Source organism: Lutjanus erythropterus, chromosome 10 (genome assembly GCF_056507025.1).
Source record: "Lutjanus erythropterus isolate fLutEry1 chromosome 10, fLutEry1.hap2, whole genome shotgun sequence".
Taxonomy (NCBI): domain Eukaryota; kingdom Metazoa; phylum Chordata; class Actinopteri; order Lutjaniformes; family Lutjanidae; genus Lutjanus; species Lutjanus erythropterus.
The window spans coordinates 28,057,333-28,084,773 of record NC_139326.1 but is presented as its reverse complement, the minus strand read 5'-3'; the positions used below and the strand labels follow the sequence as shown (position 1 = coordinate 28,084,773).

The following is a 27,441-nucleotide window of genomic DNA, read 5'->3' as shown; positions in this document are numbered from 1 at the left end:
CTTACCTGATTATGCAACTGACTCCTTGAAATGATTATTTTTAAAGTGAGTTTTAATGCTTCTTAACTGTCTATAATGTCTGTAATATTGTTTTTTTTCTGCTGACTGTCTTGGCCAGGTCTCCCTTAAAAAGATATGGTATTTCAGTGCTTAATTAAAGGTTAAATAAACAGTGAAATAAGTATTAACTAAAGTTTAATTAAGTTTAGCATTTATTAATGATGGTCAAGTGTTAGTGAATGGATGATTGTGTTTGCTGACATCCTTACCCTGGTGGGATGGCCCCTCTGGCAGTGCCCATGGAAATGCGCTGCGTGCCCGGCCGGTTCAGGTTGTTCTGTCCGTTGATTGTGAGAGCGTGGTGGCCATGGGCGGATGAAAGAGATGGCATCACGGGGGAACAGGGGAAGTTGGCAGCGGACAGAGGCAACTGCACCTGTTCAGCTTTGGCTTGCCCACCTCCCACACTTATGTTATTGTTGTTGGTGCCGGAGGAGGCGGATGTCGGAGACCAGAGGGAAGTTCCAGCAAACGTGTTGCTCTGCCGCACCGCAGTGAGGGTTCCCGTAGCACCCGGGTTTCCCGCCGTCCCTCCGTAGAGTTTACGCCGCTGAGAGGCCAGAATAGCGTTGGAGGCAGCTCTCGTGCTGTTGACCAGGATGCACTGCTGGCAGGAGCAGGGCTGGCCGGAGCTGGCGCCCACGGGCCACGACTGAGACTTGGGGATGGAGCCCATGATGAGCGGGTAGGCCAGGTCCATCCGTCTCCGAAGGCGTCTCTTGCGCTGGCTCTGCCTGTTGGTCTGAGACATGCTGTTGAAGTCGATGAGGTAGCAGAAGCCCAGAGAGGTCAGGTCAAGCCAGGGGTGCTGCTTCTCGTAGGCGTTCTGGATGGTCACGCAGATCTCCATGTCATACGGCGTCCATGAGCCGTTGTCGTTCTCCCACTCCCACACCACGCCCTTCCCCGGGGCCGACGACGGCTCATAGAAGTTCCTCTGCACTGGTCTCATGGTGCCTGAAAGCAAAAGACAGAGGAGAGACAGAACATGAGAACAATCACTCTGGTTCTGTCTGCATCAGCATGGATATAGTTAAATCCACCTGTGTACCTCAAGATGTTTTTTCTGTAAAATTCACGAGTATAAACTTGGAAGGAGAACAAGCAGAAAATGATGATTATTTTGACAGATATTATGATTGCAGTTATGAGTCACAAATTTAGTGGGAATGGCAATTTTTGCATTTCATTTTTTGTACCTGTGCATGTTCCCTTATGTCTGTAGAATATCATTTGTAGGCCAGAGCATCTCAGTAGCACCAAAGTGCTTCATTTATAATGATATGCTGTGACCCATTTTACCTTTATCAGAAAAACTGCAGCGCCTGTGATTTGGATATTGCGCTTAGTCATTCTGAGATTTCAATTTAGTGTAGTCCCAGTGTAAACATTTTTTTTTATGATCAGCTACTATGTATGTTTAGGTAAGCAGGACAGTCAAAGGAGTGAAGAAAGCACTGAAAAATAAAAGGTCACTGATGATTAATGTGCAGAAAAAAAAAACCCAAAAGACAAACGCCTGCATTTCTTCTTTTAAAGTGCAGATTGTCATTGTTCTGTCTTTGACACCTCTGGTGGCATTACAGACTCAAATCCATTAACTGATTTGTTGTCATTGTGAAGGCTGTTTAAATGTTTCAGTCATTAAAAGTCAACTCCAGCAATTTACTATATCACTTATATAAAGCTGGGGGACTTGCAAGAAACAGATTTTAAAAAAGAATGTACTTGTAGTCTCTAACATGGGTCAAGCTCCAAAAACTCTGAATCCTACATCCTACAACATGCTGGCATCAATACTCAGCATAACAATGATACAGATATTTGTCTTTAGTCAACATAAAATATAGGTTGTTGTTCAATTTTAGAGAGTGAGCAGGTGAGAAGGCTGTAATTACTAGGGGTGTCATGGTTCTCCAAATCTGATTGGTTTGATTTCTAAATATTTTTTTAATGGCCAATTATTACACTACCAGACTGTCATTTAAATTTTTTAATTCTTCTTTAGTCAATATGGTATAAATTGTGATGTAATGGCCTGTAAGCTCTGCTGTGTCGTCTTTGGATGCATGTCGCATGTTGCAAGTCCATTTCTGCCAGTGAAAGAAAAAATATCCCAATGGTCAGTGATCATTATGAGATTAAAAAAAGTCAAACTTCTGGGATCAAAATTATCTTTTATCTATATAATTATGACTTACCATGAGGATATTTTTTACTTTAACTGGTGAAAATGGGCTTCCATATAAGTAGGTGAGGATGAATGGATGGATTATCAAAATAAGTGGTGGCTAATTTAATAATCAATTAATAATAAACTAATCATTGCAGCTTGAGCATAATTGCAATATTACACTCAAGGATGGTCAGGACCACATCACTGTTGTGCTAATGATCACATTAAACCGTCTCGTGTGAATTGCTTAATTCAAAAGCTTCAAACTTAAAAAATGACATTTGGTACAACCCTAATTTTACTATTAATGAAGCAAATGGATTACATGATAAATAGGAAAAAGAATCCACAGATTAATGGTGACATTAGTCTGTTGCATGCTGCAGTTTTAATGTTGTTGCTTCGGTTTCAAGCTCATTGAGTCAGCTGCTAACAAGTGTTGAGACAGCAACTTAACCAACTGCAGGAGACGAGCTGCAACACTTCACTACCTGCCTGAGGGGAAACCGCTGCAAACTGTAGCATTAAATCAGCGGCTCAGGAGTGAAACAAACACTGTAACAAGCTGCTGTGCACATGCTCACCTCAAGAAGCTGTGTATTAAACTGCATGCAGACATCGTACCCACAATCCCCTGCTGTCTCATTCTGCACTCTACTGTCCTGTATGGTGACAGGAAGAAGGGTGACGTAGAGCCGGGAGCTTTGTACCTCTGTCCCTCTGCTGATGGCCACTCAGCTCCCACCTCCATTATAACACAATTACTGTAGTCACATGGGAAATCAGGACACCTTAGCCTATCCATCTCACCGCCGCACGTCAGCAAGGGTATCCAGGCACCCCCGCCTTCCCCCACCTAATTTAACGGGTAAATGCACACTCCCCTGCCAGGGAGGAATGGGGTGATAATGGAGGGATGGGAGTGTGTGTGTGCAGAGGATGACTGGGATGTGGGATGAAGGAGTTGGAGGGGCCGGTTGGTGGGCAGCGGTAACCCCTCATCCAGCAGCTTGGTGCTGGCACCGGAGAATAAAATGCATCAGCAGAATCAGCAAGTCTGACCTTGAGTCTCTGCTGCAGACTGCTGCTAAAGGACTCGGCTTGACGGCTAATTTCATTTGGAGCAGCTGAGAAACACACACACAAACACACACGCTCACAGATGACTGCTCAGTGAGCCAGCTGCCTGTGTCTCTCACGTCTTCAGTCAGTCAGCCGTGCACTGCTCTCTCTGCCAGTTGCATCCGTGCCTGCTCACAGCTTGCCTGATTCCTTGTATTTTCACAGAAGATAATAATGAAAATAATTCTCCTAAATGGATTTCAAAATAAAACCCTCATTGATTTCCTCTAAGTAAGTAATTTTCCCTGTACTTTTGGCATAGCAGCAGTGGATGGCGAGCCCAGGTCTGAGCCCTTTATCACGGCGGCTCCTCAGAGATGCATTAGGCTCAACACTTTCAGCATGGCTGCGTGTTTCTGGCCACAATCAATAGTGGCACCACTCTGCGCAGTCTTGCTCAGTGGTAAGTTTAACACAAGTTCCATAAATATTTGAACATGTGGAGATGTTTTTATTCCCAGGCATCAATTTAAACATCTCAACTTTGGTCAGATCTTTGAAAGCCTAATAGAGCTGGTAATTGTTCACGAGAGTTGCGATGGAGGCCAATGTGTGAAATGTGCACAGCTGAGAGATTTTCTATAAACAGTTGAGTGTGTCGAGTGTTTGGCAGTCAGATTTCTTCAATGTAGTTAAAGAGAGTTGAGGAGCACTACTCAGCATTCACAGACCAAGCCGCCAGTTTGTGACTCTCATGTATCACTATTACATTCCAGTCAAAGAGCTAAGCATTGGATTTTACAAAAAATAAATACTCTGGTATTAAAGAAGACTTACTGCCTCAAACGCTTGTCTAACCATCTGGATGAAAAAAAACATCTGTTGCACAATAAAAAGAAGAACATGAGTTTTTCAAACATTAATAAATATTTTCAGAAAATCAGATGCTTCGCAGTGATACAAGAGAGGCACACATTGGAACTATCATAGACCAACCGCATTTGAACACACCCTGCTTCTGTTCCTTACTTAGTTTCATATTCGACTCTGAATAATGTCACATATATTTTTAAGGGATAATCCCAGTATATTACAATTTGAGTCAATTTTTAGTAATTTTGGCCATTTCACCAATCAACAATTTATATCTTTCTTCTCTAATTTGCACAAAGAATCTCCCTGCTGACTAGCTTCTCTAGTGATTCAACACAAATTTTAATTCAGACAAGTTGACTAGTCTAACGGTAACATTAAGAAATCAGTTGAAATTGAGTACAATTTATTAATTGATAGTGGCAAGCACTGTCCACAAAATACTCCCTTTAGTAAAAGTCATTTGAAGCTGTTAATCACATTTTACAATCATCAAATTGGATTAGAAATGCCGCTGAAATGTGTGGCGTGCAATAAACCTTCCACCCTTCACTCTGCTGTCTGTATTGCTCCACTAAGCCCCTCCCACTAAATCCACAAGCACAAATGGCCTGGTATCATATAAAATGAGCCCGAAGTTCTGCATGGAACTTGGACATGTTTTGTAGTATATGCTGCTGCAGGCAAAGGAGGTACTGGAAATATATCAAAAGTTTCAGGATTTTCTGCAGGATTTTTCTCCATTGAATCAGGCTTTCATCATCTGACGGGACATGTACGTGCATCCGCACTTGCAGAGCAGCCAATAGGAAAGCCTCCTCTCTGAAATGGCCTGTGATTGGCAACATTTTCTAAAGCCTGAATACAGAGCCAAGAGGAGGAGAAGAAGTCTAGTTATCTCTCAGATGGCTTGAATTATATTATGCTTAAAGTTTATCATGGAAATTTGCCTGCCGTGCTTTAAAGAAATGAGATGTTAATAAGTTTCAGAATTTTAGCTGGAAGGAGGAATGTTTCTGAAGAGCCAAGCTAGCTGTTTTTGCTCGTTTCTGGTCTTCAGGCTACGCTAAGCTTCCTGTCTCCAAGCATATTTCGAAAATGTCAAACTGACCCTTAAAAGTTGAAAAACAAGTCAGCCTGTTCATCATCCAGCTTTTCTGGATGTTTACATTACAGAGCTCTGGTAATAATTTGACTTTGTTTTCTCTCCCAAATAACTTTGGCTAACCCTTTTGTTTCTTTTAAACTGTATGATCATCTGACTGTGTATTTCTTGCACCATTTGAAAAATGTATCTGCATTCCCACTTCTCAGCAGTTCACTTTATCAGTCCAACGCTATTGTTACCAATGGAAATGATGGCCAAGACTTAAGAACCGCATTCTAGGAAACCAGAATTATTCTTTAAATATTTGCATTCTTCTTCAGAGACGGTTCAGGCTGCTGATCAGGAACCTTGAGAAGAAGGCCACAACAAGACACGTGTCTTAAAGCCTCATGTCTGATTCAAAACATACAGCCTGAAACTCTGCTAACTGCCTCCCATTCTGCTGTAATTTACAGCTGTATACCTGCTGCTGCCAAAAAGCCGGGCCTGGCAGGGTTGTAGATGTTCTCCCTGTGACCCTCTGCTCTTCCTAACAGGAAACTAAGCGAGAGTGGCCACTTCCCGTCTGACCCTGTGTGCCTTCTGCAGTCATCTTTCCTGCCCCCCCCCCTCACTTCCCTTGTCCTCACTCCCATGATGTCCTCCAGCTGTCCTTGCCCAGCACCAGTGTGGTTCCCCTCGGGTGAGCTGTAGCTGTGTGATGTATTGCCACATCGGGCCTCGCGGCGGGACTCTAACCCTGCTGTCACACAGGGCCAGGTGGGTTCAGGGTGAGCCTGGCTGCGCTCTCACATCTTAGCTGGGGGGGAAACTTCCTGCAGTCTGTTCGCCATATGAGGCCATGCCAGTCTCCATCCCTGATAGCTTTGTTTTCCTCTGGAACTAAAGGGAGGCCTGTCTCAATCACTCTTTTAAATGGAAGGACATGCAACATTAAATTGCAACATCCTTGACTGCCCTTAGAGGCCTGCTGCTGGGAAAGACAGCAGATCAGCAAACTGATGCTTTGTAATTAATTTTGCTGGATACTTTTATCAGAACTGTTAACTAGTGCAATTAAAGTATGTATTGTAATCTTTTAAGATATGCAGTGTGGCCTGAAATGTGATTTAACTTCAAAGCAGAACTACAGGCTCCTTAAATAAGTCAAAAATTATGTTTTTTCACATTTTTGTTTAACACAAAACATGATTATTATCTACTAGGGTTTGGTGATGTCTATCAAACTGACAAATAACAATGTCCACAGTGAAACACTGAGATGGACAATGATATTGTCCAACTGTCTCACTCAGCCGAGAAAACTCTGGCTCCCATTACCAGAGAAGATAGCAAGCAGATTAACTCTCATATCCCTGCCGGGTGAGCAGCCAACAAACATCATCATGGTCCCCACACCACATATGTATAACTTAGTCATGTCAGCCTCTGAGGCTTGAAATGCACATTGGTGAAGCTAGCCTTCACATCTTTCTGGCAGAAGCTATTTTAACCTAAAATATTATTTTTTCCTCTGAAACCTTACCAAGAAGGGCTATCTGTCAGAAAGCCTTGAAGGCAAACTTCTCCCAAAGATATTTGAAACAAAGTTAGCCATCTAGCTATACTGACAAAGCTCAGTTAAGTGAACAATAACCCAAATAACAATGGCAAAAATGAGAGAAACACACTAAAAATATAATATAGTATCTTGGGCAGTGTTGTACAAGTTCACACTTCACAAAAGTTCAATTCACACAATACCCAAAATGAACTAGATCATGTTCATATCTTCCATTGTTTTATTTTTTTTTTTTTATTTCAAATAGAACCTCATCCCATCAGGGACACTAGTGTCTATATAATGACGTCATACTAAGTTTTGCATGATATTCATGTTTTTTTTTTGTATTAATTTGAAAAGCCAGAAGAGCTGATATCTATAGTAACAACAATTTACAACAATCTGAGAAAATTTTACACTACAGTAGACAGCAAGCTTGAACAACAACATACTGTTGAAATTTCTACCTGGAAACATGGAAATTACAGCTTCCCAGTTCAAATTGAATGCACCATAATGCATGTGAAATGAAAGGAGATGAAGAGGGAGAAGAGAAACAGGAGACAAGTGGATCTGTCTGTTTCTCACTGTCACAGAGACTCCAGTCTGTAGTGTAGACCAGCTCATTATACTTCATGCTGCATGATCAAAGGAAGTTAAAAGACTATATCATGTCACTATTTCTGCTCATGTTCATTTTGCACGCTCTCTCTTGCACCCAACTATTAGTAGTGCAATGACAAGCAGCAATAGCTTCTTTATACTTTCTACTACATGCCAAAAACATAACTTTGCCAACAACTCCTGCCTTACTGGCCCCTGAGGGGACACACTACCTCACAATGGTAGAGGGATCAGTGATCAATGAGTCAGCCATTTGTGCATCCACTGGCTCAACCCCATTAATTATTCTTCTATGCTGCATTAAAATAAGAAAATATCTGATAAGACAAAATGTTAATAATTGTAATAACTGTGGCTTTGACATTGAGAAATCTACTTGAGAAATAAAAATGCTTCAGCCCACATAATAAAGCAGCAGTAAATTGTATCTGAATCTGTCACTGAAGTTATTGATGTGTGTTTCTCTCACACTGTGGTCACACAGGAAAGCATGGTGAAAACACCTTTAATGGAAACCATCGGTGTCATGCACTAGATGTGTTAGCAAAGGTAATACCTGAACAGCTGCTCCAAAATGCATGAGATTCAGGCTTTGTTGTCACAGAAACACTAGGGAGAGGTTTTGTTGTCATGGAAGCCATCCCTGGGGCTGCTGGGAGCAGTGGGAGGACAACGGGGGGTTGCCCGTACCGTATGTGAACGTTCCTACTACTCCTTTCCCTGAGCAGAGCGCCAACACAGTCAACTCCTCCTCCAGTCGCTCATTTCATCTGCTGCTGACGCCAGCTTTCCCTTCGTCTCTCTTGGCTCCTCACCAACACTGTCCCGCTGAGCCATTCTTCACATTTTCCACTCTGTTACTCACTGGACCCCATCCTGCTCTCACACAACGCTCAACTCTTGGACAGAGACTAGAAACCTGTGTCATTGAATGAGGGCCCACATCACCTTGTAGTTAATGCTCCTACTCACGCTGCTGCTGCTGTGGGAGGAGACGCAGACGAGAAGCGCCCGGATCAACGCTCTATAATATATCCTTATAATTGACAAGCCTCATCAATTTCCCCGGGGCCGCGTTGAGCCTATTAAAACATAGTGCTGCATTTTTCTTTTTAACTACAGAAGGAGAGAGGCCAGTAACAGGTCCAGCATCATACGGCTCGACGCTGTCTGAGAGGTATTTAAAGCTGGTTAATCTATGGTCTCTGCAGGAGAACAGGGAGACCTCCGACAGAGAGGAGATGCTATATATATATATACACATACATATATATTTACATTGAAATAATAGCTTTGAAATCACTGTGATGGTGCACTGACTTGTAACAGGGGGAATGGTGCCTCTTCATTCCCACTCTGTGCCCAGAGACATGAAAGGCTGCAAGACAGACGCCAAGCTGGCCTTCTTGCTGTTGGACTAGTCAGTAATATTTGCTGCTTGTGTTTTGTGTTTTTGCACTTGGTTGATGTTTTTGGCTGTGTAAGCAAAGTTGTAGACTTGCTAGTTTTTGATCATGACTAACATAATTAGAGCAAATGCATGTGTACAGATGTCCATATTTACAACAGCAGCATAAAAGTGGAATGCACTCTAAAATTGGGGACATTAAATCGCAAAAAAAAAAGTCTTGATGAGGTTGCTTTTATATTGCCTGTCTATGTTACCAGCAAAATACATTGTTCTAAGATTGTTTTAATTTACTTCTTTTAAGTACACCAACTTCATGAAAAGGCAATACAAAATCAGCCCATTATGAACAGAGACTGGTGAGAGCTTACATATGATATTTTGCATTTCTGCCACGTGTTTGTTTGTACTTCCCCTTTCCTCACAGACAATTAACACAGATGACATGTGGTCTCATTTCTAGGACAGCTGCAATGCACGCTCACTGTGTACAGAAGAACAGTAAAACTAGGACCACCTCCAGTAAATTTGGAGGGCTTCTCTTAAGGGTTTCTTTCTTGACTCACTAAATTACAACAACTCTCATCATGGAGAGATGGTACAAGGAGAGATTCATCACAGCAGAGACAGAAATGTCAATTTCTGCTTGAGATTAAGCCACAGAGATGCAGCCACAGCTTGTCTCATATGTGAAACACAACAACACCCCCCTCCCCCCTTTTGAGTGGCTTTTTGTTTTGTTGAACAACAAGGAACTGTACACCACAGCATTGTTCTCACACTGCTCTCACTTTTACTTCACCAGAATCATTTGAAACAGTTGTTACGTTACATCTGCCTTGAATAACATAAGGCAGAAACATCCTCCTTCTCTGTTGAAAGTAATTCTGGGAAACACAAAAAAATCATTACCTTATGTAGAAGTAGACGAGAGGTGAAGAAGCGAGTTCAACTAAAATTTATATGTCAAAAATGTAATCATGGTCTGCAGTAAACTTTAATAGATGACAACCTGAGTTTGTTTGGACAGCAGTTTCCAGGGGTGGACTTTTCCTTTTAAGGGTATGTTCACCATTTTTTTTTAATTTGTCTGAAACAGGACGATACTGATATGAATATTTTAGAGTTTAAAACACTTGGCCCAGTGAATTTATCAATCTAGCTCCAGACATTCATATCACCCAAAGGTTAACTTTGATGATCACAGTTTTCATTTAGCACCATGATGAGGTTAAGATTTGTTTCTTTTTTAAGTGTTATAATTAACGCTTGGACCATTTGGACCAAGGATGTTAATGATTAATCATTAATCAATTAATTGCCATTAAGAATTTAACCAATTAAAAATGCACTCATGGATATTTAATCAATAGGCATGGCAGTAATTGCAGCTCATTTGACATTGTTTGTCTGGTGGAACCGTTTATTGAATAAGAAAACTTCAACTTACACTGAAAATTGAAGAAAAAAACGTGTCTAGTATCTTTCAACTTCAACTTCAACTTCGTTTTCAACTATTGGTCATGAAAAATGTGCAAAATTTGCTAAATTTGCGAGCCTAGTTTTTAGACGTGACAGTGGCATCAGCAGTTAAAGGTAACTAATACTCTGAGTAGTTTTTGCAATGAATACTTTTAATTAACTATGTTTCTAACACCAGTACTTTTACTTCTAACTGAGTGTTATTTTAGCAGTACTTGTACTTGAGTACAGATTTTCAGCACTCTTTCCACCACTGCCCGTGAGGTTCTGCCAAGAACCTTTTTTCATATTTCAAGGGTTTTATCCAGAGCCCACCGAAGCAGTAAGCAAGAATTTATCTTAAAGTCATCTTTGCTGCACCTCCTCCACATACACATAAACACAGACATCCATATACACCCTCCTCTGTCAAAACATGATTTGGCACAAGTTTCATATTTTTCAGTCAGCTAAAGTTGTTCTTCATTTCATTTATTTAACAGTTAATCAGCTTTTGTTCAAACAAAAGACCTACAGAGCTGTAAGCAGCGCAGCATCAGTGCAGGCACGGACCATGAATTATCATCATACAGCCTTGGTAATATCCTACATATGAATAGTGAACACATGATGAATATGCTAATAAATTCTACAGTATGGGGGAAATAAAATAATTGAAGCGCGTTTGATGTTTTCTCATAAACCCCAGAGCACAGCTTGAAAAAAAGGACTTTCATCTCCCAAAAAGGCCTTCACAAACAATAAACCCAAGCTGGCTATTAGAGATGATGAAGAGACAGAATACTGCAGAGCGGTTAAAAATGCATCACAGACAGAGAGCAAACATCTGGCTCAAAAAAGATCTGATATACTACAGCGTGTGGATCTGATAGCAAGTGAACTTTTCATTTAAACGCATGTACCTCGGAGGCTTTAGATGTAAAAACTCTCCTGCGTTGTCATACCTGTACATCAAAGTCGGAGAGATCTGTGAGAGCATTATCTGCTCATTAACGAATACCCAGAGATCACAGACCATAATAATGAGGATGACAGTCTGGCATTAAGCTGCTTTAACAGTATTATATGTTACAATATCACAGCCCCCCTGCTCCTCTCTCACAGAATCACACATTAAAGCTCATTTTCTATACCGAGATGACACTTTGGTTTTCCCAGAATGCAATTCTTTATAATGTGTTACAGTAGTGAATAGCATCTCGGATTCCCTTAAGCGTCCTCGTCCTCTTTGTCGGCGAACGTGATGGATGAACAAAAGCGGAGGAGCTGCCGCTGGTCGGGAGAAAGAGGGAGACACGGATGGAGGAGAGAGTGCCCTCTTAGAAATAAAGGTTCTAAATAGAACCATAAAGGGTTCTTTGGCCTTTCCCCATGCAAGACCCACTTTGGGTCACTGGCAGAAAGGTTCCACTTGAAACCCTTTCAGAGAATTCTACCAAGAATCCAAAATAAAGGGTTATACCTAGAGTAATGAAAGTGTTCTTCAAAGATTTCAACAATCTTTGAAAAATGCCTTTTTCTAAAAAGGGTTCTAAATGGAATCTTTAGTTTTACAAAGAACCCTTGACAAGCCCTAAAAATGGTTCTTCAGTAGAGAAATGGTTCTGAGAGAACATCCCTCAGGAAGAATTCTTGTTTAACCCTTCTCGAGAGTGTAGGAAAGAAAGGTGGAGAGAAAGAAAGAAAAAAAGGATAAAAGAACGTTGAGAAAAAAGGGAAAGGAAAAATGGGGGAAGGGAATGAAGATGGAGGGTGCAGAGAGGTGAAGACAGGCCAGACAAAGGGGACGAAGGAGGAAAAGAAGAAGAGGAAGCACTGCTGCGAGCGCCTAAGGAGGGAGGGAGTGGATACTGAGGAAGGCATGTGATGAGTAGAGGTTTCCTGCCAAATAACAATAAAAAAAGAGGATGTCTCACTTCTGCTCAAGCTTAGAAAGTGAACACTGCAGTAAAACAGGCCCCCACTAATACAGTTCTGCTGCCAGCAAGACAAAGTGGTGAGGAAAAGTGGCTTAACTCCCACTGCAACCATCCTCATCCTCCTCAGCCCCTTCAACTCTCCAAACTCTCCCACACCCCAGCTCAGCCCGGGGAGCTCGCCAGCAACTACTGTGCACTTGTGCAGAGTTTGCAGTTACTGAGGTACACTCTTAGAAATTAGAGTTCCTAAAGGGTTCTTCTTGGGGACCCCTTCCACTGAATCACACTCTTGGAACCTTGGTGTTATCTATAATGAACCAGCCCATATTTCCACCAGTTTTAAGCAGAACCACTGTAATCACAGTAGAATATGACGTGCCCACTTACGTGCCCAAAGAAAACCAACTATCTTTTAGTTCGTGCTGGGAACCAACTTTTCAGGTTCCAAACCAATTTAGGTTCTACATAAAATTTTTGGAAAAAAAAAAGTGTGTGTTCTAGGAAAAAAAAACACGGGTGGGTTCTTGTGAGCACTCATAAAAGGTGGAAAGTTTCTGGGTAGAACCACCAGAGAGTGTTGTTTGTGGAATCATTACGCAATAGAAGGGTTCTCTCTAGAACCTCTAACATGGGATTCTGGGTAAAACCTTTGACAGATGGTTCTAGGTATGACTTTTTATGTCAGGTTCAAGGTAGAATCTTCTGAAAGGGTTCCAAGTGGAGCCTTTATAGCTGGTTCTAACAGAAACCAAAAAAGGTTCTTCTATGGGGTCAAGCTGAAGAACCTTTTATGGTTCTCGCTAGCCCTTTTCTAAGAGTGCGCTCTCTCCTCCATCTCTGGGTTTTATATGACCTTCTATCCTTGTTTTTGTCTTTTTTGTGTGAAGCACTGGATGCATGTCATTTCTTTGTTGTAAAGCACTTTGCATTTCTTTAATTTATTATTTTATTTATTTATGACTGGTGCTACATAAATACAGCTTAATACTAATATAATCATTATTACTGGGACATACTGTAGAACCCTATAGGGTTCTAGTTAGCACCTTTACTTCTAAGAGTGCAACAAAGAAAGACAGAGTGGATAAAAAAATCTTGAGAAAATTAAGTTACAGTCCTGACCACCTGCCAACTACTGTACTGCAGTGAAGCAACAGACCCTGAAACAACCTTCTGACTCCGTGGACGTCGTGACCGTCCTCAGCTGAGCAGCTTCAGCTTTGCCAAGGATGCTCTCTGACTCACCACGTGTGTGTGTGTGTGCGCGTGTGTGTGTACCACCAGTTACTGTGTACCTGTGTATGTGTGAGCAGCACAAGTGTTCCACACTGAAGAGGTTAGCGTGCCTGAACGCGCAGTGCGTGCATATGTGATCGCTTCCACTTCACACCACTTCAGCCTCATCACGTCCAGCAGGAACCTCGTTAGCGTGTCAGCGCCGCGCCGTCGTGTCACAAGGACGACTGAGTAGGAGGCACAGCTCCAGGTTATAACACACACACACACACACACACAGAAACCTGCAGCCTTGGCTACACATGACAACAGGGCAGCGCTGCCAAGGAGCAGTGTCAAAGTTACAGTAAAACAGGGTTCTAGTTAGCAGAGAGGAGTCGCTTTCACACAGACAAAACAAAATCCTGTTTTATTAAAGGGAATTCAGATTTTTTAATGAAGGCGGGTGTATGACGTAGTTAGTGGGGGCTGCCACACTCCACAGTTTGGAGAAGCAGCAGGAGTACCGGTGTAGGAAGCTAAGCAATGATGAGGTCAGCAGCAAAACCGCTGCCTGGTAGACCAGCAACTCCCATGTTCTGCAACATAAAATCACTGTTTTTGCCAATGGAGTCTGGTTTCTTTGGAGAGGGCAATGTTAATATAATGTCAGAAAGGTTTGACAGCAAGGTTAAATGGTGAAAATATTCTAAATATTGTGTACACTTAAACTGATATTGATTTTTAGGTGGCTAAAATAAATTTTGCTGCTGTCCCTATCCACAGCAATACATTGTTTAGCTTCCTACACCAGTATTCTTGCGGGTTCTCCAAATTGAGGGTACCTCGGCCTTATTCCAAACCCTGAATTATCCCATTAAGACAGCAGATCTGTTTCAGTAAACTGAAACCAGCGACAGCTTATTTGGTCGATGCAGCATTTCACAACATTTCAGTGTTTCTGTCTGAGGTATGACATTTGCTAATTTTCTGGGATTTTTGCCTGCTTATTTCCCGTGCATTACGGAGGCTTTTTATTTTATCACAACATTTCTTCCCATCCCTGACAGCTGCCAACTGATGACTCCTTCTTATTCTTGGGTGCTACAGAGCTTTTATATTCTGGCTTCAGTCCAATGTGAACACAGTACTGCCAAGTAATACTGCACAACATATTAAAAAGCCAAACAGAAAAAAAGTATTTCTCAGATGGGAAAAAATACAAAAACAGATGTCTGTAACTTCACCACCACACACATCAGTACTGTGCACCAAACACTCAAAACAAATCATCTGTTTTTTGTTTTTTACAAAAGTACAAATAATTTAAAATTTTGGGGAGGGTAAAGCAAACTCAATGGGGATTATAACATCATCCTGACATAAATCATAACATGGTGTACAAAACTAAACTTTTATGACCACACTTGTATTGTACATTAAATAAACAGAATTCAACTGACACAAGTCATATGACACTATGGTTTCTATGGGGAAAATGCTACGTGGATTGTACCATAATTACTGGAGAGAGATTTTGTTTTTATTTGCCATATATCACTGGTTATCCACAAAGAATCTGACTTATAACTCCAGTGGCCATTTTTCAGACTTTGTACACTTTTAATTTTAAATGTGAAAAGTTCTTATGTTATAACAAATAATATCAGGGTTTGGATTTTTAATTTTGACATAATTTTCCATTTCAATTTCAATTTTAGATTTGGTTTGTACCTTCCATAGTAAAAACAGATTTGTAATGAGGACCTAAAAAGTCATTTTACAGTACCGGAATAACACATCGTGTTGCACATTCAGTGCTGACTTAAAGTTAGACTTGCTGTTGCAGTAGGTGTTAAAGATGTTAGACAGTTTTTGGGCTTACATGATTACATTACTTGCCTACCGCCCACACCGTCTAAGCACATCATCAATACTTAGACTACAGATGCAACTGTATTTAGTAGCACCAGCAGATTCACAGCACGGAGCAGCAGGAGTCACACGTAACGCTGTCGGCTATTCACAGCCTCGCATGAAGTTGCTGGATGTGGTTGTACAGGCTGAAATCTGCTACAGCGAAATTATGGAGACCCATATGGAGCATCGATTAACAGTCGTGGGCTGTACAGACATAAAAGTGAGTATTTGTTCAGACATTACCATGAAGGTATTAGCTGGTGCTAATTTGTCAGAACTAAGGCTAACTTGGCTAAACCAAGCTAGCCTTGGCAAGTAGCATGTGGGATGTATACAAAGTGCATGTATGTAAAGTTTGCAGCAGCTACAGTTGTTGGTGTCTGTGGGGGATGTTTTGGGGACGTTAGACCAATGTCAGCCCTGCGATGAACTGGTGACTTGTCCAGGGTGTACCCCCGCCTCTCGTCCAGCGTCAGCTGAGATAGACTCCAGCCCCACCGTGTCCCATCAGGATAAGCAGTTAAGGACAATGGATGGATGGATGGATGGATGGATGGATGGATAGAGCTGACATCTTATAACTTCTAATGAACCAACCTTCTAACCTTTCGTTTTAGTAAAGAGAAGATATAATGAACTAACATTAAAGATCAAAGGCTTACTTTGATCAGATACTGAGCGGCATCGCTCAGATCTTTTCTTGTGAGATGTCAGGTGTAATCGGCAACACCGGTGTTGTCAGGAGGTCATTAACTTTGTATAAAAGCCTTCACTGTGGCACCCCTACTACAAGTACAAAATATTCTAGGTTTTCTAAACGCTGCATGAAATATTTTTTATGTTTTAGTTCTGTAGATGACAAAAACTTGCTGTGAGCCGAAGGTTCTGCACATCTGTCTGAAGCGTGTCTGTATGGAGCCTACCACACCACTGCACAGATCTCATTACAACTTACCAAAATTACTGCTTGTGTCAATCCAGTCTGGTGGCCTTGAAGAAAGTGATTTAATGGTTGTTTCTGGTTAAACCAAATGCATCTTACTCTTAAACAAAAACTTCTATCTCTATTGGAATCCTTTCTATAATGATGTGACAGAGTCAAAAACAAGCACTTTTGGTGGATGTACTTTGACAGGAAAAGTTGACCCCACAAAATTGCTACTGCAGCCCGTTTCATGGCTACTATGACTGGACCAATTCCAAAACTGTATGTACTGGTACTCCATATTAGTCATTTACACCCCAAACATATAAAAAAACTGTTCAGTTCAGTTTAAAAATAGTGAAATTACCCTAAAAGGTATCAAGATGAATGAACTGTCAATTTCATTTCCCAAATTCCCACTCAGTTTAGTATATGCAACAGTTCAGACCACTGGCAACTCCTGTTTTTCAGAGGATCTGTGCCTTTGACATGTTCATGAAGGTTCGGGGTCATTCTATCATGAAGACATTATCTTATCATATTATTCTACACAGTCCAATTGTCAACATTGTGATTCTGGGTAAACTTTCATTTAAAAGTCACTAGTCAGTTATTTCCACCAGCAGGCATCAGTCTGGTGGTGATAACGATGGGTCATGTGGGTGATTGAGGCTGGAGCTTATCTACAGCTAATCTCACACTACTGGACCCATCAGCCTAATATTTTTTTGTGCATTTATGAGCTGATTTATGGTTCAAACAAAGTACCCTTACTTATTACAAATAGCAGTGTTTCCAACTTTTTGTTTTTATTTTTGTACGTATTTCCAGTCTTTTCCCAGAGACTATGATTATTTTTTTTGTGATGGTTTCGGGTGGAAATTTGTTATTATTCATGTCAAAATGTTTATAATATTATAATCTCACTCTGAGTAGTTGTAGATTAATCCAAAATGTGTTTATTATCCTCAAATAAAACACTGCTGTGAATTTATGGAATCATACTGACTGATACAAATACTTTTTTTTGGTGTCATTTCATTTTTAAAAAGAAGAACTAACAGAATAAACACATAAATCTCTTAGTCTGGTGTTTATCATGACAGATAACAGATTTTGGAAGTCAAAGGTCAAAATAACTGCTTATGACTATTCTGGTAGTTATGGAATTCTGGCACTTCTAGTGTAAATGTGACACCAATATTAATATTGTGATGTTTCAGAATGACTTCAAACACATTATTTGGACCCACAGCAGACCTTACACTGCTTCTCCCTGTATTTAACACAAGAGAAAATGACACACACACATGCAAACCCACAGCCTTACATGGTGCAGCACTCATCTGTGACAACACCATATTTCATGTCAGCCGTCACACCAGCTCGACAGACTGTACATCAGTGAAAACGTTTTGCCTGCTCAGCGGAAAGTTGATGGATGGCTGAACCACGTCAGAGGAGACTTTGAGGCACTGCTCTCCATCACGTGACCTCTGCCACGCTGTACTGTACATGCAACAGTAACTGCTACATGACTGGATCCATGATCAGTCACACAGACTCTGTGAGGTGTATGTATATACACGCTGCACTGTCACTGACATAGTCTGAACTCTGCAAACAGACGGCGGCAGAAGGTCGAACTCTTCAAAGAAGAGGAAGTTTTCCACACAATCAGTCACAACCTCATCTTACAGTGTGGTGAGTTACAGACGTCATACAATTCTGACTCACTTCCATAAAACCTGTAGGTGGTTGTGTGAATATTATACATTTATACTTCTGAAAAGGGGTCATGGCTGCACTGTATGGTGGAGGAAGTATTCACATCCTTTACTTGAAAGTACAAGTAGACACCAAAAATATTTATAAGTAAAAATCCAGCATTGAAAATGCTACTTAAATAAAAGCTATAATCAGGAAAAAGTATTAAAACTAAAAGAACTCAATGTAGAGAAATGTCTCATGTAGCAGATATATTTTTATATATTATATTATTAAATGTATTAATGTAAAAGCAGGATTTTACTGTTGTATTTGTTGGAGCTCATTTTGTATCGGACTGCAACTTGTGATTATTCTGATTATAGATTCATCTCCTGATTATTTTCCAAACATCAAAAATTGCAAAAATGAACCATGAAATGTTTCAGCATGAAAAATGACTTAATAAAATATATCATAAAATGAATATGCTGGTCTTTGATTATCCTTGGGTGAGTCACATCCAAAGCCATTGTAAAATGACCAGATTATCTCGATCCAAACCTAACAAACTACACAAACAACTCTACTAAAAATGAAAATTAAGCTACGTTACATGTCTAGCCTATTCTCTGGTTATGTCAGTTTCTGGTGACATTATTTTTTGTGTGAGTGTAGCTTGGTTACTCTTTAACATGGATCTTCAACAGGGGGTCATCAGAGTTACTGCAGTGGGACTGACAAATTATGTTTCATCATTTTTTGAAAGGTTTTTTTCCCCCACAAAATTAATATATACTTGAAAATACACATTAACATAAATCCACTCCATCACTGTGTGGCAGCTATCCATAACAGTATTAGTTAGCAACATATTATTGAAACATATTGGTCACTCAGCTTTATTATTATCCCAAGTACACAGATGCTCTTGTGAGCCACAATGGATCATTTTATAACTTCATGAGCGAGACACTCAGACATACCCTCCACCTCAGAAACCACCTCAAAAGCGTAGATGGTGAGGCTAATGCTGCTGACATTAGCCATGCTTCTGACTTAGCAACTTAGGGAGGACCCAAAAATACTCAATGCACATACGTAGCAGGGGATCCCTGCTTGGTCTCGATCTGCGAAGGGGTCCATGGCCTGAAAAATGTTGAAGATCCTTGATCCACACTGTAACATAAGTAATTTCCCTGGAAACAGCTTGGGAAAAAATGACATGCTTTTCACTACATCTCTGTGTTGCTGCATCTGTGTGTTGCTTGGCAACCTTTCTGACTAATGTTGATGAAGAACTGCACTGCTTGGCAGAAGCATGACTATTTGTTATCAATTAGTTATTGTATTTTTGTCACTATGTGTTTATTTTGTGAAACCTTTCCAGTTATATGTAGTAGCCGTTTTATGAGAGTAATATAGCTGTAATTTACAGTGATTTTAGAACAGCTAAGGGGGTTAGAACGACCCACAGCTGTTCTAAAATCACTGTAAACCATGGCCTCTCGAGGCTTATTGCTATATTAAAATAATATTATAACGTAGTACAGTAGCATAGAAGTAGAACATGGCATTAAAAGGAGAGACTCTCATTCGTACTCAAGTACATGTTCTTTTTTCACCACTGGCAAACAAGGGTAACAATTTCTAACAAATGACATCATAACATCAAAGCTGTTCATGGGAAGCACCGAGAGGGAAAAACCTGCTCAGTATATTACATTTGACAAATAAAGGGAGTCTGACTCATTGAGATGAACAGCATGCAGTAAATGAGTTTGCTGAGACAGGCTTTTATAACCCACTTCATGGCTGTCAGACACACTCAGGTCTTATCAGAGGAAACGTCTGGCCACATTACTGCAAATTGTCACTGCGCCAGACTACAGTGGTCAGCTTTGATCAGCAGTAAAGTGGACATGGTGTGAGAGAGGTCAGAGGGCAGCCGACCACCCTGCAGGGTTTCATCCACAAATTGTGATGGATTTACCAAACACAATATATCTTTAACTATGTTCTACCTTCCCAAGGAGTTTTTATTATTAGGCCCAGACCTTTTCCCTGCTGACTCACAAGTGTAATCACATCTCCTCTGTGTTCACACCACAAAATTAATGGAGAGACATTCATTTTTTTAAGTATTAATAGCTCATTTTAATAGCTCAATTATTTTTACTGCTGTATTTGTACTAAATTTGATTAGAAAGTCTATTAGGAGGAACAGAGAATATTCAGGGAACCAAGTCCTGCTTGTTGAGGCTAAATGTCAGTAAAATCAGGGTCATGTCCTGGTTGGAAAAGTTGCTGTTGAATCACTAAAAGCTTTTATCGAGCGTAAAGCCTGAACATGAGTCCGATGGGCTTTATCAAAGCCTACAGAGGTGTAACGGAGCTACATTGACTTTGAGGGTCAAAGCCTGTGGAGAAACTAATTTCCCAAATCCACTTTTCAGAAGTCATCAGTTCTGTTGCGGAGAAACAGGAGGAGGAACAGAAAGCTGCTGAAATGTGAATGATATTGTTATGGGAAACTGTGCATCGAAGAATGGTGTCTAATTTTATTGTAACATAATGAAAGGTTGTGTACAGGGTAGTATCAGTTCAAGCGGATGACTTCATTCTCTCGAGGCTCTAATAGCTCCGAGAAACATACATAATTTACACAGAAGTATAATAAATAAATCATTAATGATTTTATGGAAAGGCTTAATTACTCCAGAACTGATGAGGGTCAACTTTGAAATTCAATTTATCTTGCACTCATAGGGAGTGAGATTATTGAGCTCACAGCGATGCACCACCCAAAACACACAGGCTCAGCTGGAGGCGGTGCATTTAGCTGTATTTTGGGAAAGTGATCACCATTTGGATCATGATGATCACAGAACTGGAAAGAAGAGAAGTACACCATACTGCTGCAATAGTAGTTTGAGAATTTAAGTATTGTAAATTTTCTCTGCAAGGTTAAAAGGTAGCTTTTGGGTATTTTTTTAACCTGGACCCTATTTTTCCATGTTTTTGTGTTTACATGACAAATGGTGACAACAGTTCTTGAAACTGGTCCAGTGTTGAGGAAAACGGCTGCAGCCGGCAAAAGCAAAAATACAACATAATCCTTCAGGGTTCCATGAAAAGTGCTTGTTTTTGGGACAACAGGCTCATATTGTTTTTATAAGTGTCTGACAACATTAAGAAAAGGATCTCCACAGAGATAGACTTTTTTATTTAAGAGTAAGAGACATTTTCTTTAACCAAAAAAAGCTGTTTTATTGCTCTAAATGACCAGACTCCCTTTAAAAAACTGTAATTTTAACATTGCCATTGTCATCTTCATTCAAACTCAACAGAAACTAAATAATACTCTCCAAAAACGTCGTGGCTCATCTTGGCTCGTTCACCATGTTCACCTTCTAACTCTATGAAAGAAGTTTTTCTTTTTGTTTTTGTTTTGTTGTAATCAAACCAGAGCTGGAAATTGTTGGAACAGTGGAAAGATGAGCTAAGACATTTTTGATGAGTTTTTGTTGGGTTTTTTTTTTCTGTCTGAAGAAGGCAATGTTAAAATTACAGTTTTGCAAAGGGGGTCTGGTTAGTTTGGGGAGAGCAATAATGGGATGTTTCTTACTCTTCAACAAAAACAATACATATGTAAGGATCCTTTCAATAATGTTGACAGACAGGATAACAATCTGAGCCAAAACAGGTACTTTTAGTGGATGGACTTTGATGGTGATGATGATGTCAACCAGTTTCAAGAACCATTAGTCATTTAGACACAAAAACATGGGAAAATAAGGTCACAGGTTAAAATTCCCTTTAAACCATATTATTAGTGGCATATATCCAAGCTGACTACAGCACGAAACTACAAACACCTACCTGAGGTGAGTGTTTGATACTCAAAAGCTTCTGAATCACTTTAAAGTTCCCTCCATGGAAAAAATGTGTTACTTCAACTGGGTGTTCCAATTTCAGAATGATTTGCAGTTTCAGTTTGATGCTACAAGGCAATTTTCATGTTTGTTTACTGAAAGAGAGAAGTTCTTAAACCTGAGTATGAAATGTGATAACAGAATAACTAGTTTAGAGGCCTGTCTAATATGCAAGTTAAACAAATATGTTGGGGCTCAACGCTGACTTTGAAAAGTAGTTACCAGGCTGATAACCAGGCATCAGATTTTAGTTGCCGAAATGGAAAATATGGTTGTGATTTTCAGTCACCTTATATTTTGAGTGATTAAGATACTGTGCAGTTATAATGCAGCTTAATAAGGAAAATGTGACATAAAAGAATACTTAAAAGATTTATTACAGTACATAATACATGCTTTGTGTCCAGCTCAAAGACAGTTCCAACTGTAACAATATTTAAATACTAATGCAACAATTATTGATTACTGCATCAAAATCAATCACTAAATCATTTATTTTGAGTTGCACATTTAGCTGTGTGCTGCCCATATTTTTTCTCTGTTAAAGTAGTTGCCACTGATGGCAAACAAAGGCCAAGAATTGTTTGCCAGTTTCTCAGATTGGTTGGCTACTTTTAGTTTTGAAAAACTTAAAAAAGCTTGTGAATCACTTTAAAGCTCCCCTACATGGAAAAATGTGTTTTACTTATTGTTTCTTCATTTGGATGTTTCAGTTTCATAGCGATGGCGATTTGAGTTTGACACTAGAAGTCTGTTTTTATGATGGTCTGTTGAAGGAGGAGAGATTCTCTGTGCTCAACTTTTACTTCAAATGATCAAGTTAGGGACTCTGCTCAGTTGTATTTCTCTGTCCCTTGTGGTAAGACAGCAATTGGCAAATGAGCCAATTATGTTTAACAGATTGGAACTATTTCGGCTGCGTTGTTGCTGTATATCTTATGTTTAAATACCCAATGTTTATACATGATTGTATTCTGTGATCCACTCACACTCAAAAATGAGATAGCACGTTTGTCATGTTTATCCTAATAAGGAATTTAAGCTAAATCTGAAATTGTGACATCACAAACTAGTTTGGAGGCCAATCACAGTCTAACTAACTTAACTAATGTGATGTGGAAACCTCCAGTGCACAGACAGAAAATATTTTTTTCAGTAAAGTAGGAGACATTTTAAGTCCAGCTGGAAAATGAAATAAGCTTATTCATAGATGTTGGATGAAGAAGGAGTAGATGTAGGAGTATTTAACGAGGTAACTGAACTTTTTTTTTAAGATTATCAGACACAAAGTATGATTCCAAGCATGATTCAGAGTATTTTCATGTCCTCTGGTTCTGGATCTTTTTGAAATGTTTTGTGCAAAACCTCAGAGCCTTTTTAAATCCCACTTTGTTTATCACTTTCTGTATCATACGTGACATTTTGCCGCAGCTGCTATTTCTCACATATTGAGTGCAATTCTCACGGGAAAGGACTCCAATTATTTGCATCGCACCTCCAATTTCCCACCTTTTAAAAAGCTGATAGCATGGTTAATATTTTGAGACACTGTAGTCTGCAGCTGATCTGACTGTCCACGTGTCGAATGAAAGACAGTCTCCTGCACGTCCTCTCACATGACAGCAGCTGAAAAACTAGTAGCTGATGACCGCAGATTGTGGTGAAGTCATATATTTCCCCTTACACTTTTGTTTGCTTCAAAGTGTGCTTCATCTATTTTAAGTGCCAGATTCCTTCCATGACACACATGGCACAAATACTGTAATCATTTATAGGCTCCGGTAAAGCCAGACATTATCTGACATAATTCATTTAACTAATTCAAAGCTTTTTTCATTGGCTAAAATTGTATTTGAAGAGGTGTGCATAAGACATTATAATAAGTCATTATAACCATGACATGCCACCTGTCACTTATTATTTATCAGGTGTAATTTGGTCAGCTTTGTTACTTTTAATGCAAAGTTGACATTGTTTTACATGTCTTTGTTATGACAACATGACATTATCAAACTTAAAGAAACTGTTCAGCTTTATGTTTTAACATTACATTATATAGTCATAATTTCAGCTAACTAAGCTAAGTGGCTAAAACATCAACAACAGATTATAACAGCAGACAGTAGCTCTTTAGCAACAAGTAAACTGGCTAACTGCTGTCTGTCTTTATGACATGTAGCCTAACATCTGCCAGCTTCACATCAGTTTTCTCTGTTTTTGACCCTTTAATAAAAACAAATACAGTTATAGATACTTATGCTTCAGCTCATGCTTTATATTTCTTTATTCTCCTATAATTAGTTCTTGTTAAGCTTTTTTATGGAGAAATCAATCAGCTCCAAGTATTAAGCTCCCTGACAAAAATATCCCTGGCGTGTGTGTAAAGCTTTTTTTAAACATACATTTACAACCTACATTTCAGCCAAAAAGATATTTGTGACTTCATTCCCTCTCATATTGACAAACGTCTCTTTGACTGAATGCATCCACACAAAGGACAGGACAGAGAAGAAGCAATTGCCATTGAAGTCTGATAAAAATTCACCTTGAGGCGCCAGCGATATAAATTCTTGGAGAGTTTGCGAGCTCTCGTTAATAATGAAATGTCAGAAGAAGTGATGGTGTGTGAGCGGCTCCTTTGAGGAGCGACAGTGGAGGTTGGAGAGGTCTCTGCCAGGAGCACCTGGCAAATATTATTCACCTCACAGGCTACTGCGGGATGTTCCTCGCACACTGACCAGCCACAGGAGCGGGACTCAGCCATGATTTAGAAGCACTTACGGGTGACAGAGAGAGAGAGAAGGAGGAAAGGGGGCTGAGAAAGAGAGACTCGCTTGATATGCTGCTGAGTGCCCCCCTGCAAACAATCAAAATAAGTGATTGGTGTGTTCGTGTGGCTCAAAGTAGGAGCGTGAGAGAATGTGAAACTGTTACGTGCATGTGTGTGCTTATCTGACACCCTGTCGCAGTAATTCCTCCTCTCACTTCCATTAGACGCAACAGCATACTGACTGACTGTGCAGAGGCAATGTCGTACGAGAACAAATAACACCTGAAACCAACCATGAGCATTACTACATGTCCTGGATATTGCTACAACACTATGGGCCCTAATGCTGCTGTTATTATTGGACCATTTACTGAATTATTTACTGAACAGTTGAGAGCCATTTTCTATTAATTCGGTGATTGTTCAAAAGTTTTTCTGACTTTGAAATGTCAGAAAACTGCGAATAATGCCCATTTCAGTTTCCAAGAACACGTAACTCACAAAACTTCACATTTGAGAAGCTGAAACCAGTGAATGTCTGGCAGTTCCTTTTAGCACTGACTAATATGTTTTGAGACCACTACAAGCGTCTATTGCTATACTTGCAGCTACAGGCGGTGCTTTGAGCTAAAAGCTAACCTCAGCATGCTAAATAGATCTTGAAGCCTTGTTTGAGAAAGGTGGGAAAGGGAAGTTGCAAAGTCCAATTTTTTTTTTTAAATTGCCCTATATGGAAATAATAAAGTAGTATTGTAGATGGAGAGTATATAGTGTCAATGTTTTCTGTGAAAACCATATGTAATGAAAGAATATTTAACAGAATTTGCACCGAGTGACTGTGTTGTTGACACAGAGTGTTTGAGCAGCGGCTCACAGCAGAGATGTGACTCCCGCTTGTGTGTTCAGACTTTAGGAGGATCTTTTTTAGCCGTTACAGGCTCACGCTGGAACAATGACGACTGTCTCACCACTAAGATGCTTTTGAGAAAGCCATCCTGGTTTGGGCTTTAGCGATTTGTCATGCTGCCACTGCTCCAACAGTGGGCTAAGAGTGCATTTTTTTTTTTTTTTTTTTGTAGAGCAAGTGAAAATGTTGAGACCAAAACAAAAAAGTCCCACAGTGTGTTTCTGTGTTCAACCAAGACTGATCAAGGGAGCTCAGAGCTTGGCTCGCTGCAACTGCTGGCAGCTTGAGTTGCGTCAGTGCAGCTCTGGTCTCTTTCTGTAAATGTTAGACCACACACTCCTGCAGATCAAAGACACTCCATTTGTTACAGCAAGAACACTCTGTCCCTTTTGAATATAACAGATACCTGACATCTGTATACTCAAGAGCCTGTGTGCTTTAAAGCTCTGAAAAGTTTTTTTTTTTTTTTGCAACATAATACAAGCCTACATTCTCTTTATTTATCACATTTTGGAACAGCTCTGTTGAATCAAGTGACAGTGATATCTTAATAGCACATTAGTGGGAGAGGAGAGTGAACATACTTTGAGAATTTGATTCCTAGACAGACAGACACTGTTTGCACTGCTTTTTTCCTACACTTTTTACAAAGCCGACTTCAAGCACTTTCCAAGCATTCTGAAGCTTTTCCAGCACCTTACAGCCGTGCTAAATTACATATTCATATACATATTTATGGTCAAAATGATTAGGCTGCATTTCATTATTCCACCACAATAAATCAGATATGAGATGTTGTTTTGGAAGCAAGATTCAAGCAGAGGTATCTTCATTTTGTACAAATGGCCAAAGTTATTCAGCTCTCTCTGACTTATTTTATTTCTTCACTCAAAAAAAAAAAAAAAAAAAAAAAAAGTCAACTCAAAATTTCAAGGCAAACTCAAACTTCGAAGAGATTCAAGTTTAGCTAAAGAAGAAAAGTAAAATTTCTCAGCAAAAGATCAGTGCTTAATAAAATTAAAAACTCAAAAATCAATTGCAGTAAGATGCCTTGAAATTTTAAGTTTTCTCAACTTTTTTTTTCTAACAGAACAATTAATTTTGTAATGCAGTTCCACTTTTCAACCCTTGAAAACATTACATAAAAATTCAGGTGTTTAAGGATTCCTGCACCCATGATAACCCTGTCTTTATATGTTTTATAACTAGACGTCTGACTGTTTGCACTGTTTTTTTTTTTTTATATTTTTATTATTATTATGTTTACAGTACAGTCCTGTTGTAATGTGTCCCAAATTACACTCTAGTAAAATTGAATAAGGGTCTAATACAGTCAAATGAAGAACATTTATATAATTTGACAAATACTGCTTGTTGCATCTTATGTGACCATTTATACTATTCCCCACGGGGATAAATAAAGAGCTATTCACCTACCTACCTACCTAGATAGTATCCTATGACACATTTCAACAAGAGATCTGTCAATAAATGTAAGCAGGAGATGGAGGATACTTTACCCAAACAGTTTAGAGCTGATGCCTCATTCCTATTCCAGCAGCAGCGGGCTGATGGGCCGAGGCAGACGACAGCTTACGATCTGACTGACCTCCCAGACTGGCCTGATAAGCAAGTGGCGCAGAGAGCAGCTTTAAAGCTGCTTCTCTGATAAAAGAGTAAGATATCCACTTTAGAAGTTAAAAGTGGTGACTCGCTGGATTAGAAGTTAAAAGCAGATCTGGAGAGACGCCTGTGCTCCCGATGCCAGAGGCTGCCAGAAGCTGCCCAGGCCGCTCATCGCTGTAAC

General features: G+C 39.9%; 1 protein-coding gene across 1 annotated transcript in view; it reads right to left on the bottom strand.

Moving 5' to 3' along the window:
* dtx1 (deltex 1, E3 ubiquitin ligase) overlaps window positions 1-27,441 on the bottom strand; it is a 68,021-nt gene that overhangs the window by 24,182 nt on the left and 16,398 nt on the right. The window contains exon 3 of the mRNA XM_084728900.1: window positions 270-1,017. Coding sequence (XP_084585026.1) covers window positions 270-1,017 — 748 coding nt within the window. The remainder of the gene's footprint in view (window positions 1-269; window positions 1,018-27,441) is intronic.